We start from the raw sequence: 13,520 nt of genomic DNA on the forward strand, positions 1-13,520 counted from the left end.
CTATGACCCGCTGTTCACTGACCTGTGCTGCCACCGGGAATGAAAACACACTTGTGTGCGATTTTACATGGCACAGAAACACGGAACATCACCCTCTGCGGCTGAACCCACAATTTAATAATACTACCATGCAGTGTACCAATAAACTAAAATTACTGATTCTGATTAATTTGTTCAACACACTTTACCCTCATGGCTCAGGGTGTGTGCTTTCTCATTTCGGTGGGATCTCACTGAAAGCAAAGTTTGTAAAACTCTGTGAGAACAGATTTGATCTACTATCACGAAATTCCCACGGTTAAATGCACACAGACGACTGGTTTCTCAGTTACTCTCTTCACCTTGAGCTGTTACACCAGTAGGGCACACACACACACACACACACACACACACACACACACACACACACACACACACACACACAGACGAACAATGAATGAACGAAATATTCCATACTGTATGTGCTGTCATCTTAATACATTTTAAAAGTGGATAATTTATTTTATTTTATATTTTCAACTAGTTGTATCCATCATCGTGCTTTACCTGGATCCACTAGTCAACAAACACGTCCGGTCAGTGGTTACCAAACACCTTTGTGTTACTACTTCAGGAAGTGGAAAATCTTGGATGTGGTGCTGAATGAAACGAGATGGATTTGTCCAGATTAGTCCTGCTGCATTTTCTGAACCATGAAACTCTGCTTTAGTAAGAACACACTGACAACACACACACACGCACACACACACTCTCTCTCTCGCGATAAGAGTTTCGGCAGGGGTCGCTAATGTCCGTGTGGAAGCAGCGGTGACAGCGTCTCCGGCTCTTGCGTTGATCGGCACAGTTCAGACTGGAGATCCCTTCCTCCGCTCGGCTTCATCTGCAGCTCTCTCCTCTGGAAATTACCCGCAGGAGAAGGAGCTTCGTCGGGAAGAGCGCGGAGCCTCTGCACCTGATCAAAGGACACCATGCTTTACTTCTGGATACCCACCGTGTGGATCCCCGGCGTCGCTTTCCTCTTTGGATTTCAAGGCAAGGGATCGTTTCATTCTTTTTTTTTCTTCTTTTATTTCATGTCCTGACGTTTTCCACTAGGAAACATCGAAGCTGAGAGGAAAATCACAGCTACGGTGGATGTTTGATTGTGCGTCTGTCCGTCTGAGTAATGAAGGTATGTGAGAGACTTCCCTTCCTGAAAACACCTGACATGGCAGAGACCTGCGCTCCTCGTGCTTACTGTAAAACTCCGGTCGAAATAAAGTTGCTGAGGAGTGAAGCAGAGCTGACAGCAGTCGTCATGTACAGTAGCAGTGTGTGACCCAGAGAACAGCGCAGCCAGCTGACAGCTTCAGTGGAGTCTCCTCTCAGCAGAAACATGTGGAGGCTGCTGAGCTGTCACTGCTACACTTATTTCTGCATGTTAGCCTCTCAGAAACTGCGTGTGTGCGTGTGTGTGTGTGCGTGTATGTGTAGTTTAGTGACACGTTTTAGGACAAAGCACTTGTTAAACATGTAACAAAAGTGTCTGATTTCTTTGAAGCATCTCCACACACTGAATTATTCTCATTCATGAAACCCCCATTGGTTTCTATTTGGCAAAGGGTCTTAACAATGGTGAGTTTGTGGGGTGGAAGAGAGAGGGGCATGAAGCCAAAACAGAACAACAACAACCAGCAGTAGTAGACATAAAGGGCTGGACAGATGATAAATGATTAGTTTTCTGCCTTGTTTTCTTTCTGCTTTTGTTTGAAAGAAAATCTGCAGTAATGATGCTCTTCAGACTGGACTCTACAAGGAGCTGTGAATGTTTGGTAACGGAGTGGTGGCAGAAACAGCACTGATCGATCAGCTGCTCAGCTTGACTTCATGAGGAAGTCAGTTTGAGTGGAAAAACACACTTAGATATTTGGGGTCAGTGCTAGAAATCGAAGTAACTCGCTATGAAATTTGTCTGGACTGTTGTCTGACGGAGTGAGAGAGAAAGTTGGAGCACAGACTAAAACACAGAGTGGAGACTCTGCTGCAACTGTGGAAACACTATTCTAATTGTTGGATTAACATGCTCATATGATGAGTGCTGTTGTCACGGCTGGGAAATGAGTTTGTGTTTAAATGTCGAGATAAACTGTGTGTCTGCATTGAAATACTAGAATTACCTTTTCATTCTGCTAATAATAAGCCCTACTTTTTTTTTTCATCAAAGACTGACAAACTCTGATTCCATCTAGTGGCCATGCATCACGTTAGTGGTTACAATGATCATCTTAAAATGTTCCTAAAATAACAATTTCAATAAGCTTCAGAAATTACAGTGGCATCGACCTCTGGTGCTGCATCACGACATGATCTTGAAGGAATAAGCATCTCCCGGGATATGGTGAGTCGGTTGCTGGGCTGCATCTTTAATGTAGGAAACTCAAACTATTACTGTTATTTCCATGATGTCCACATTTTGTCCTGATGGTTTTGGTGACAACACAATGAAGCTATTAAACGCACTGCCATTTCAGATACTTTACAGCTTCACACCAGCACTGAAGCTCAGAGCAGAAACACACAGGAGCCTCACAAACACAGGGCAGTTAGGCTCGAGAAGGCCGCTCTGATTACATAACCTCCCACCACATGTAATGAAGGAATTCACCTTGTATGGTATCGTTACCTTTTTATTGAAATGAATCAATTATACTGTTACATCAACTTTAACAGTGTTTGAGCTGTGATAGCACTACTCACTGATTGTGGCACAGAGCGACTCTCCCCTGTAATGGGAAGACAATAAGAAGGTCCAGCCTGGAGCCTGAAGGAAGAAATGATCTTGGTGTGTTGGTCAGTTCCGTCTCCATTCATTCAGTACAAACCCAATTTCTATGTGTATATTCTGATCAAACTTTATTTTTTAAACAGTAACAACAATAGTTGTCCAGATTTCCTTCCTTTCTTAATCAGTTGTTAGGGTCTTCCCACTTTCCTCTCTTTAGTTCACATGTACCTCCGCTTTGCACTCTTTTATTTATTTATTTATTTATTTTTATTCTGATTCATTCCTCATCACCTCTTATTTTCATTATTATTATTAATATTATTGTCATTTTTTTTTCAATCATTTGTGTTTATACCTATCTATGTACCCCCCACCACCTGAAGATCTGCTCATACCTTTCTGGGAGTGAAATCGTTAAGCTGTGGCTGTGGCGGCACAACATGTCTTTTGCGCAGACTTCTCTGTTTGCTGCTGGATTTTTAAAATGCAGCCAGTGAACAAGACAAAGAGTCACACATGATAAATTGACTTAGAAATAGGTATTGATTTACTGAGCCAGAGTGACCAAGTACATCCTTTATGTAGGAAGCACTGATTTGTCATTTGATGTAAAGTATTTGACTTCCTATTACGTGAGGTAATCAACTCAGCTGTTGTACAAGTACTTATCATCTTTTGAGCATCAGTTTTAATCACACTGGTTGAGTGCTGTTCTACCTACTCTGTCTCCCTCTAACAACAGCAGCTGCATAACTGTGAATTGTAATTCATCATTGTTGCTGTGCTTTGTTTCATGTTAGTGTTCTTCATTAAGTTAGCAAGTAAATTGAAAAATAAACAGTCTTTGTGAAAATCCTAAACTTTTTTTTTTTATTAAAGGTGCCTTGGGCAACATCTGCTCTTTTTAAATGCACACTAGAAAAAAATTTAATTTACTGAGGTGCAAATGTCTTTATGAACAGATATGTCAATATATTGGTTGTCTCGTACTTATCTTAACTCTTGCACACACAGTGAATAAATACAAACTTGAAAAAATTGTCCTCACCTGGCTTCAGGGTCACACAGATGATAAGCTGTAAATGTCTTTTTATTGATGATCAGTGATTCAGTTTTATGAGCTGAGAGATCAGCAACAGTAGAAATATGCGAAATATGGATGTTGTCTTAGGAATGTATGGTCAGAACACACATGCAGTGTGAGAATAGATGTGTCCAGTAGAGTGCTGTCCTACTTTTCTATATTGATGGTTGTCTTTAAGCATTCAGACAATTGAGACAATTTCAGAGTACATTTAAGCTTCGGTGAATTTAGCTGACTTCCAGATCCATTTAGTGCATGTGGATCCATTTAGAGTAGGGTCTGCATAGCAGAGTCTGCAGGTCACGATTGGAAGCTGATAAGCAGGAAGGCAGACCGACAAAGTATGCTGCAGACAGCTGATGCAAGGATGCCCCTTGATCTTGAAAGAAAGGATGCCTAATTTTCCTGCGAGACGACATTGGTGTGTATTATTATTGAATTAAAAAAAGCTCACCACTTGCCATCCAAAGGCTCCCTACCCACATCAAGGATGTGCACACACTTCTGTTCATATTACAATTATGGATAAGAACTGGCAACCATGGACAGTAGCAACAGTGTGAAGTAGAACTCCTCTGTATGGTGTAACGTAATTGCTCATTGGTGTCAGTGAGGTTGCAGGAAGTGTTACATACCTTCTATGTGAGACAGGCTTTGCATTTGTTGGCTGTGCACAGTCCGTGTGCACACAAGTTTTTGGCCTGTATGTGATCGTCTGTAGGGAGTCTATACAGAAACTACGGAGAGGACGAAATTACAGTAACATGAAAATTACCCTAAGGTTTGATGGGCTATAGGATTTCCTACTAGGGGTGAATAGAAATACGAGAAGTTAAGCTTTCCATACCATGGTTTTGTGCATTTGTGCTAGCACCATTTCACGCTGATGTAAAGAAAACGCTATTTTTGCTACGTGGAGTTGGATATTAGTCTCTGTGCAGATACATAACAGCACTTGACTTGGCTTAAATAATGTGACTGTGAGACAGACACAGTAAGTGTCCTGTCATACACAATAGACCTATGGTAAATGTGTTATGCCTTAATACTGCACATGATAAATACACACAAAAAGAAGGCGGCTTCCTTTTTACACGTGTGCGATTCTTGTTAGAAGCATTTGACAACAAAGTACCTGCAGCTTGTAATTGCTATTGGAAATATTAAATCCACCACAGCAGAAACAGGATTTCATTTATTGATGTAATAACGTCATCAAAGTGCCTTTGTCAGCACAGTAATGTGCTAAATTTGTTAGCTTTTGACACTGAACTAATATGTTTGTTTCTATACTTAAGAGTCAGTAAAAATCAAAGGAAAGGCTGTATTATAGGATTACAAGATTAAATATATTTGCTTGGTGTAAGTGTTCACCAATTAAATACATCCACACATCCAGTTTGTATTAATCCTTTATTCAAACACATAATCCTGTGGAAGAAAACATGGCTGATTCCCATTTGAGTGAATATCTTAGAATGTATGTAGATCCTGTCAGTTCTTGTGCCTGGGGAGATTAAAATGTCAACCTTGCATTTGGACTCTGTTAACCTGCCTGTGGCCCCAAGTTGTCGTTAAAGAACTGGAATGTCCACACGTACAGAAAATGTAGATTGTTATGGTTTATTTGTAGAATGTTAAGGCCCACAACTTTTGAGTTTAAAGGGGCACAGTAAAAACACAGTGGTGGTCACCCGACTGTTACAACATAATGTTTAAGATGTGATGTGATGCAACAGATGTCCGTGCTACAGCAGTCACCCTGGGCAAGAGATAGTGGGTGGGTGTGTATGGGGGATTCTTTATTTCTTAATTTGATCTGCTTTTCTGGCTCCTACAGTGAGTTGAGCTTGCTTCCAAAAATAAACCATGAATTTCCTTACAATGTCTTGTTGAAGTATTCTTGGGCTAAACTTTGAGGGTGGGTCAGGTCAGTACCTTCCGTGACAGGTGTCATGGCTTGAGGTATCCACAAAGTCTCGTTTTCTTCAAATTATTTGCAGCTAAAAAGCAACAACTCACTGCTGAAGGTGTCATTCATCCTTGCAGTCAAACAAAAACTCCAGTCCCATTGGGAGTTCTGCTTCCAAACCCAAAAGACACTGATTTTACACTTAAGAGGGAAATAGAACGTGGGTCTAGAAGTCTCCTGCAGAATCATTCAGACTGTACTCATTTGTAGTGACAAAAGTGGAGCAGTGCTGACACTGGGGCTCCTCCTCCACGATTACATGGACCGTGTGTGTTCAGTCAATTAGAAGCTGGAAGATACCAGTTCGCTTTCTCTTCCCCACTCTGCCCTCAGATAAGCTACTAAACACAATAAGCCGACCAACGGCGCTCAACTGTCTGGAGCATCTTTCAGTCTCGTCTTTGCGATGTGTCAGACCCCTATTGGCGCCTTTTTTGGAGCAATTAGACATTAATCATTGAGTGTCAATTGGGGACTGAGACCACTCTGATTGTGTGTATAGCCTATGGAATCAGTGCACAAGTAGAAACCACAGTATTAACAACTGCAGTACACCTTGTACAGTTGTAACTTCTTATCAGGCATATCCATGATTAGAAGTAGTTATAAAACCCTCTGTGCTGAGGCAGAGTGGTGGGAAAACGGTAAACTAACTCTACTCATGCAAGTGCAGAATGTGCAGCGCTACGTGCTAGTTGGCTGTCAACTTTGTGTTCTCCCACAGCTTGTCGGTCCAGATGAAGCTGTCATGAGCCAATGCGCCAATTGGTCTTTGACATTGGGATTGTGTGTAATGGCCCTGAGATGGTATCTTCCAGCACCTGATCCATGTAATCAGCAGGGCAGTGGCTCTGGGGAACCTGATTTGCACACCCCTGCCTTAGACCAAACTTGAAAATTACAATATCCTGAATACCTGTTTTTTTTTACCACCCTTTACTTTAATACTTTAATGTATACAAAGTGTCAGTAACTGTTAATGTAAAATTTATAGAATGCATTTGTTCTTCTTTTTTATTTTTTTATTTTTACAATATATATATAATAGATATTCAGTACCATCTCTCTGACTGAAAAGAGTAAATGCAGACTGTGTGTACAAGCATGAGTTTGGTATTTTTAACACAGATTTTACAGCCATATGTTTATAATGCACAAAGGTTTGAATTTGTCCTAATTTTTTGTGCATAACTCAAAGCTGTGGAGCTAATTATTTGTGCATTTAAAAAAACTCTTCAGTAAATGAGTGCTGTTGTTTATGTTTCAGGGCTTTCTGAGCACAGCTATATGTTTTTTGCATACGCACTACTTTTATTTTGAGGAGACATTAATATCACACAAAGGATAATTTTATTTATCCTTATGAAATAAATGTATCTGTATGATGTGATTAGCCATAGAAATGGACATAATGTGGTTTAAATTTACTTTTTTACTCTCCTACAAATTCTTGCTTTTTGTGCTCACAGTGTCTATGTGCCAGTGGCCAACTCTTCTCCATTTGGAGATAATTTATTTAAATTCCAAGAGATTTTGAAATGTATTATTTTTGAAATTATTAACTTTCACTCTTTAATACAGCTGTATTGGTGTATTGGTCTTGCCCCTCCCGGTTGGACTGCCTGCTGGCCTCTTGACAGTCACATCTGACTAAACTGCAGTAGATAAACTCCTGCAGGGTCAGAACAGCTGTCTATGTTACAGTGTCATCATTGTGTGCCATTAAGCCATAATCACATCGATATCTTTACAGCCATATCCCAGTTTTGCTTCGTGTACAGTAAATAATTTCAACAATTTGATCTCCCTCAGTTAGACCATTCATCTACTCTTCTGTACTGTGCACACCATTTAAATCCAACACATTATAGATGCATTATATGCACCGGGGACCCAACAGTGAATCATCTTAGGTTTAGCAGCTTTCACTTGCAGTTTGCTCAGTAATTCTCCCTGACTAATTTCAAATGTGCTGTGTGTGGGTTTGGTGAGCAGTTCTTTTCTGATCTTCATCACAGCCTCTGAACAAAACATCGCATTGATTATGTGAATCATTTTATTTGTACCACACTATAAAACTCTGAATTTGAACATCTTAATTAACTGTGTGTCAGATTGTCTCAGCTGCCTTTTGTCTCTTTGACTAGTTGGTTGGATGGTTTAACATCCCACATGTTCTTGAACCAAAAGTAGGAAATAATATTGAATTAAGGAGGGTGGAGAGTTTTATATAGTAGACAAACAGTTTTCTCGTCTCTCACTTTGTTTTAAAAAAAAAAAAAGGAAAAAAAGTTTACATTTACTGACAAGCCTAGTGAGCCACAGTCTCAGGGAGGATTTAACCTGTGTTTAAAAGGATGCTTTCTTCATTTAAAAAGCACAAATTGCCACACTATTTTATTTAAATTTGTGTCGGCTCTGTAATTTATGCTGCCACGAATAATATTATTTATTCTTATTATTGTTTTTTTCTTTGTGATTTCTAGCTGTAACAGTTAGGGTGTTTAGTGTGCAGTACCATGATGCCTACAGAAATTATAGCACCATCACTATCATTAGCATTACTTACAAATCAATTAATATTTTAGTAATTATAGTGATGGTAGTAATTATTTTTAGATAGTAATTATAACAGCTTGAGTTTAGTTTGTGTTTTTTTTTATCTTATTTCACTTGATTACATCTTTAAGTAGCAAATCAGAAGTAAATCAAGACATTAAGTGTCTTAAAGCTCTGTGTATGCATGTTCTAGTATTTCTGTATATCTTTTTTTTTTTTTTCCATGTGGAACCAAAGTCATCATAGAAATTTAATAGTAACTCTGGAGTTACTGTTAGAGATGTTTGCAAAAGCTATACAGAAAATTAGGGTTTTACTGAATATAATGATTATGCAGTTTGGTTAAAAATGCAAAGTTCACTTTAAAATGACAAAAACATGTCCGTTTTTTTTACGATGTTTATCTTGTATGCAAATTATATATACATATTTATCTTTAAACTGTCATTGAATTTATTTGTGTAAATGTATTTTAAATAATTACCTTATCACTAAGACTTATGGGTAGCATTGCCATGGTGATTTTTAATTGTCCCTAATGAATGTACATGGTCCTTATCTGTCTAAAGAAATTTGAGTGAAATGGATTATCATAGGTTTGATTTTGCCACAACGCGGAGGACAGCAATGACGTAATGAATTGAATATATTAATGAAAGTGCATTTTATTTTCCATCAACATGTCCTCAGATCAGTACTCAAGAGAAACGATATGCCAAACAGTGCATAAGAAAATTTTTGGAATTTGTGCATAGCACCTATCGTTAACAAATATTTTTGTACAACTCACAGCAAGAATAATAATATTTATCATATCTGTTCTGAAGATGCAGGGGGGATTGTAAAAGCTTTAGAATAAAAGACCAAACTTCTTTCTTCTAATCTTATTTGCATTTCAACGGAAACTTTAAGGATATGATATGATGACAAATAGTTATCAAGTGAATTTTACACTTCAGCGGGAGACTGCATTTCCTTAATGGTTTCATTTATTTAGAAAAGAATGAACTAAAGAAGGATTTTGTACTTTCAGATAAAAATGAGGTTCTCAGAAGGACAAGTGCAGACATCTTTCACTGTCTTTGTAGTTGCAAATATCTCATTTTATTTAACTGCAAACTGAATAAAAAATGTAGTGTGTGTGTGTGTGTGTGTGTACAAAGGAAATTATTTATTACTTTGGAAGTGTGCTCAGGTAAGACTGAACTGTTCAAACCTAAACTGTGTGGTGTGTGCATGCAGTGCCACTTCACACTGCACATGGTCTATAATTGAGTGTGGTGTGTGCAGTGAGTGCGGTGATGTGGACCCCAGTTCCTGATCTGTAACCTGGACTTCAAAGAGAAAGTAAGACACACACCAAATATGTAGTATCACAGCCATGTTAATGAGCTGTTTAATCCTGCTTGCACTCTTGAGTCATATACTTTAGTTTTATTGTGGACATAGTGTTTGCATTTCCTAAGGTGATTGTTCAGAGACTGGACTCGCGGCCCACACTCACTACACACACCACACTCAAGTACAGACTCTGCGCAGTGAGTGTGTGCAGTGCAGTAAATTCTGTGCAGTGGACTGTCTGAATTTGAGTCTTTCAGTGATCACACACCATGGAGACACAAACCTGAGCTGTGTCAAGTCCGTAGCCTAATTTGGAAGCAGCGTGACAAGAATGAATTCCATTAATGTTATGTTCAGCATCAAAACCAGAAAGATAAGCATTTGATGTGTATTTATCTAACTCATAATGTTGGTGTTGCCGTTGTTGGTTCAAAATGTGTTAATTTCAGAATCTGAACTAGTTTTGAAGTGCAAGTGAAAAATGTAACACCATGGCAAAACTCTCCCACAATTTTTTTATTTTTTATTTTTTAAATACAGGCAACATGGACTGTGTTTGTGCTGCAGGGGATTTAGGTGAACGTTGCATTCAGTGGCACTGCACTCGCTGAAATGCTTCAGACTTTGATTAGGTGTTTGATTAGATTCTTGCTGCAGTGATGGTAGGTTGATGTGCAGTAATGTTCTCTTCATGGTTCTCCTCATGCAGATCTGAGATTGATAGTAGAAATTTGGTTGTCTCTGTAGTTTCTGATAATCTTTGCTGTGTTATGTTTTCTGATGTGCAGATTTGTCTGCTTTTGTCCTGCTCTGCACAATGTGCGGCTTCACTGCTCTGTTTTTGGCTTTGAGAGAACAATCAACTCAGTAGCTGTGATCTTCTTTAGGTAAATGGTTTCCATCTATTTTCATAGGCGTTACTTTGAAAACATAAAGTAATTAAGTGATTTTGCAGCTTAAGTAATAGAGGACCCCAGCAGTTGTGCTGTCATATGGCTCTGATGTCATCACTGTTTGCTTGGCATCATGGGGAGGAGTTAACCTTGGCCCAGTGTATCTGTGTGTCTGTGGATCAGTGGTATTGACAGGGATTAATACAACACATTCTCTTACAGTGTATGACGCGTCCTGTCCGAAGCCTAAACCGGAGCAGTGTAAGTCCACAGATGATTCAAAAATGACATCTATTAATTTTATGTTCAGCATCAAAACCAGTTTTTGATGTGTATTTTATAATCAATATTGTCGGTGTTGCTAAAAATGTCACATCAGGCTCAAACAGATGGATTGCAAGCTTTTTTTTCATTTTCTCTTAAATTGAAACATGGGCAACATTTTCACATTTAATTTTTGGGATTTTTAAATACAGAATGTTTTAGTTAAACTAAAGGTGAAACTGCTATGTTACATTATTAGTGCTAACAGCATAAACATACCCTGAGACAGCAATATTAGATTAGTTTACGCAGATGCTCTTCACCACTGCCATATGTTTGTGCGGGGATGCACGTGTGACTCTACAGTCCAAGTGTGACACCACCTGCGGGAGAACTTCCATGGCATTCTGCCAGGTGTGTGTGTGTGTGTGTAAATTGAGGCTAGTTGAATTCACAGTTTCAGTGAATCCTCTACTTTTTTGCTTATATGCTGCAGTTAGTGGTTACATCATTTTGATTCTCTGTAACACACAACATGGCTCAAATTGCAACACCTTGCTTTGTCTAAATGTGTAACAGTTAAATTACCATCAGAGATGTAATTGCTAAAAATAAAAATACATCCTTAATAATATTATATAAATAATTAGTTTGCGGTAAACACCGTGATCTTATCCAATTTAAAGCTTTTCTCTCATGTGGCCATTGAATAAGCCGGAAGGGGTTAAACAATGGAGATTAGGGTGTTTGCTGGCTGAAGAAAAGCACTGTACTGATCCTGTGTTAGCAAAGAGACTTTAATTACAGTTTATTTAATGTGTAATATTAGAGCAATGTCAGTGATGGTCAAAGCAGCCATTTCCTGACATGATGTATCACTGCTAACTCCAGCAATGTTGCTGTTTTACAATAATGGACTTGACAGTGACATAATCAACAGAGCAATTATTTTCAATATCAACACAATGACAACTATGCCTGATCAGTGTAAATGTGGATCATTAGGTGGCGTTATCCCTGGCTAGTGGCACTTCCAGGTAGACATGCATACATTAACAGGCCTTCATATGAGCTGTCAGTCCACAGTCTTTCTGAGCTGTCCATTTCAGAAACCTCAAAGCTGTCAATCTGTCCACACTCACCCTTATAGGGTATTCAGCGGTCTAAATGAGTGACAGTAAGGAAATATGTGGTAATACTAATATCAACTGGTTATTCTACTCTAAAAACTTGCTGTCCCTTTTTCACTCGAGATGCTTCAAAAGTGGAATGTGTGACACAATTGAAATGGAAAATAATGTCTCAGTTTGAGACCTACCGTTCTAAACAGCTCAGGTAGATTATTGAAGCTCGGGCAAGGCACTTTTGTCCTCATGTTTAAAATTGTAATAAGAAAATAATTAGTCATTAGACAGTCCAGTGAACACATGCGTGCACACACACACACGCGCACACACACACATACACTCTCTATTCATATTACACCCCCTCACTTGGGCTTTAACTATGGGAATACAGCAGTTAAATTGGTGTAACAAATTAATATAAAACCGCTTTATTCAGTGTACAGCCTCTCAGTCCCAATGCTCTGACCAGTGCTATCACTATTAGCACAGTTGAGCACCCTGAGCACAACGTGACCTATCATCACCAACTACCTCTACCCTCCCCCACCCACCCCCCTGTCCCCCCCATCTTTCACATGGCAGACTTGAGAGTAATTTAAAACTTCGAATGTTAGCCAACATTAGCCATGTAGCTGGGCTGTGGCCAGCATAATATTTATGGCCCATAATGTTCTGCGCAAAACGCATAGCCCCACACCACCTCCACGGGCCCGACTCGAGCCACACGTGGTGACGTCATATGTGCTGGAGTAGGTGATTCTCTGCCACACTGTCTGCCTCAGGGGGAAAGACCTCAAAAAACTCACTATTCAAGAAACAGGGAAGGTTTCAAACACATCAAATAGTAAGTAAACCAGTTGCATTAGAATTCAGACTCTAACAGCTTTTTTTAATAGTCACCTTTGGCAACCCACCTCCCATGGACTGGCTGAATGCTTTGGCTCACATGTGAAGGCCAGCAGGTGTTGTTCCCACTTTTATGCCATCTCCAAGTTGGTGAAGAAATAAAATTGGTGTTTTCACACTCCGCCTTCCTTTTCCCTCTCTGATTTATCAGGCCCTTAACATGTCTAGCGTGTACCCCACTGTGTGCCTATGGAAATGCAAGTGGCAAAATAAAAGGGTGGATAGACTTAATTTCTCTATAAAAATCACACTACTAGTGAGATATTTAGGGTTGTGTGTGTAAGGAGAGTGTTATGTAAATAATATGGGTATGTAGAGCTAAAAATGAAGACATGTTGTGAGGTGTTCAGTGTTGCTGTCAAAGGTCCATATTTTATTTTATTTTTTACAGGCTCATAACAGGTGAATTGTGCCAGATGTAACAAGCAAGACTAACTGTAGTGTCATTACCCTGTTGACATTATGTGACACCCATTTTTCTGGATTTGTCATCATAGCAGTTGGTGGGGCTTCTCTTAACACAGAAAACAATAGTTAGTGGGCGTGGACCCTAATCTGCACATGGAGTGCATTACAGTTTCTCTATTTACTGTTTGAGTGTTTAAAAATG

At 39.2% G+C, this 13,520-nt stretch overlaps 1 protein-coding gene across 1 annotated transcript in view; it reads left to right on the forward strand.

Moving 5' to 3' along the window:
- The first annotated feature begins 798 nt into the window (after nucleotides 1–798).
- lsamp (limbic system associated membrane protein) overlaps nucleotides 799–13,520 on the forward strand; it is a 398,452-nt gene continuing 385,730 nt past the window's right edge. The window contains exon 1 of the mRNA XM_067507389.1: nucleotides 799–1,032. Coding sequence (XP_067363490.1) covers nucleotides 969–1,032 — 64 coding nt within the window. The 5' untranslated portion in view covers nucleotides 799–968. The remainder of the gene's footprint in view (nucleotides 1,033–13,520) is intronic.

Source organism: Channa argus, chromosome 6, assembly GCF_033026475.1.
Source record: "Channa argus isolate prfri chromosome 6, Channa argus male v1.0, whole genome shotgun sequence".
Taxonomy (NCBI): Eukaryota; Metazoa; Chordata; class Actinopteri; order Anabantiformes; family Channidae; genus Channa; species Channa argus.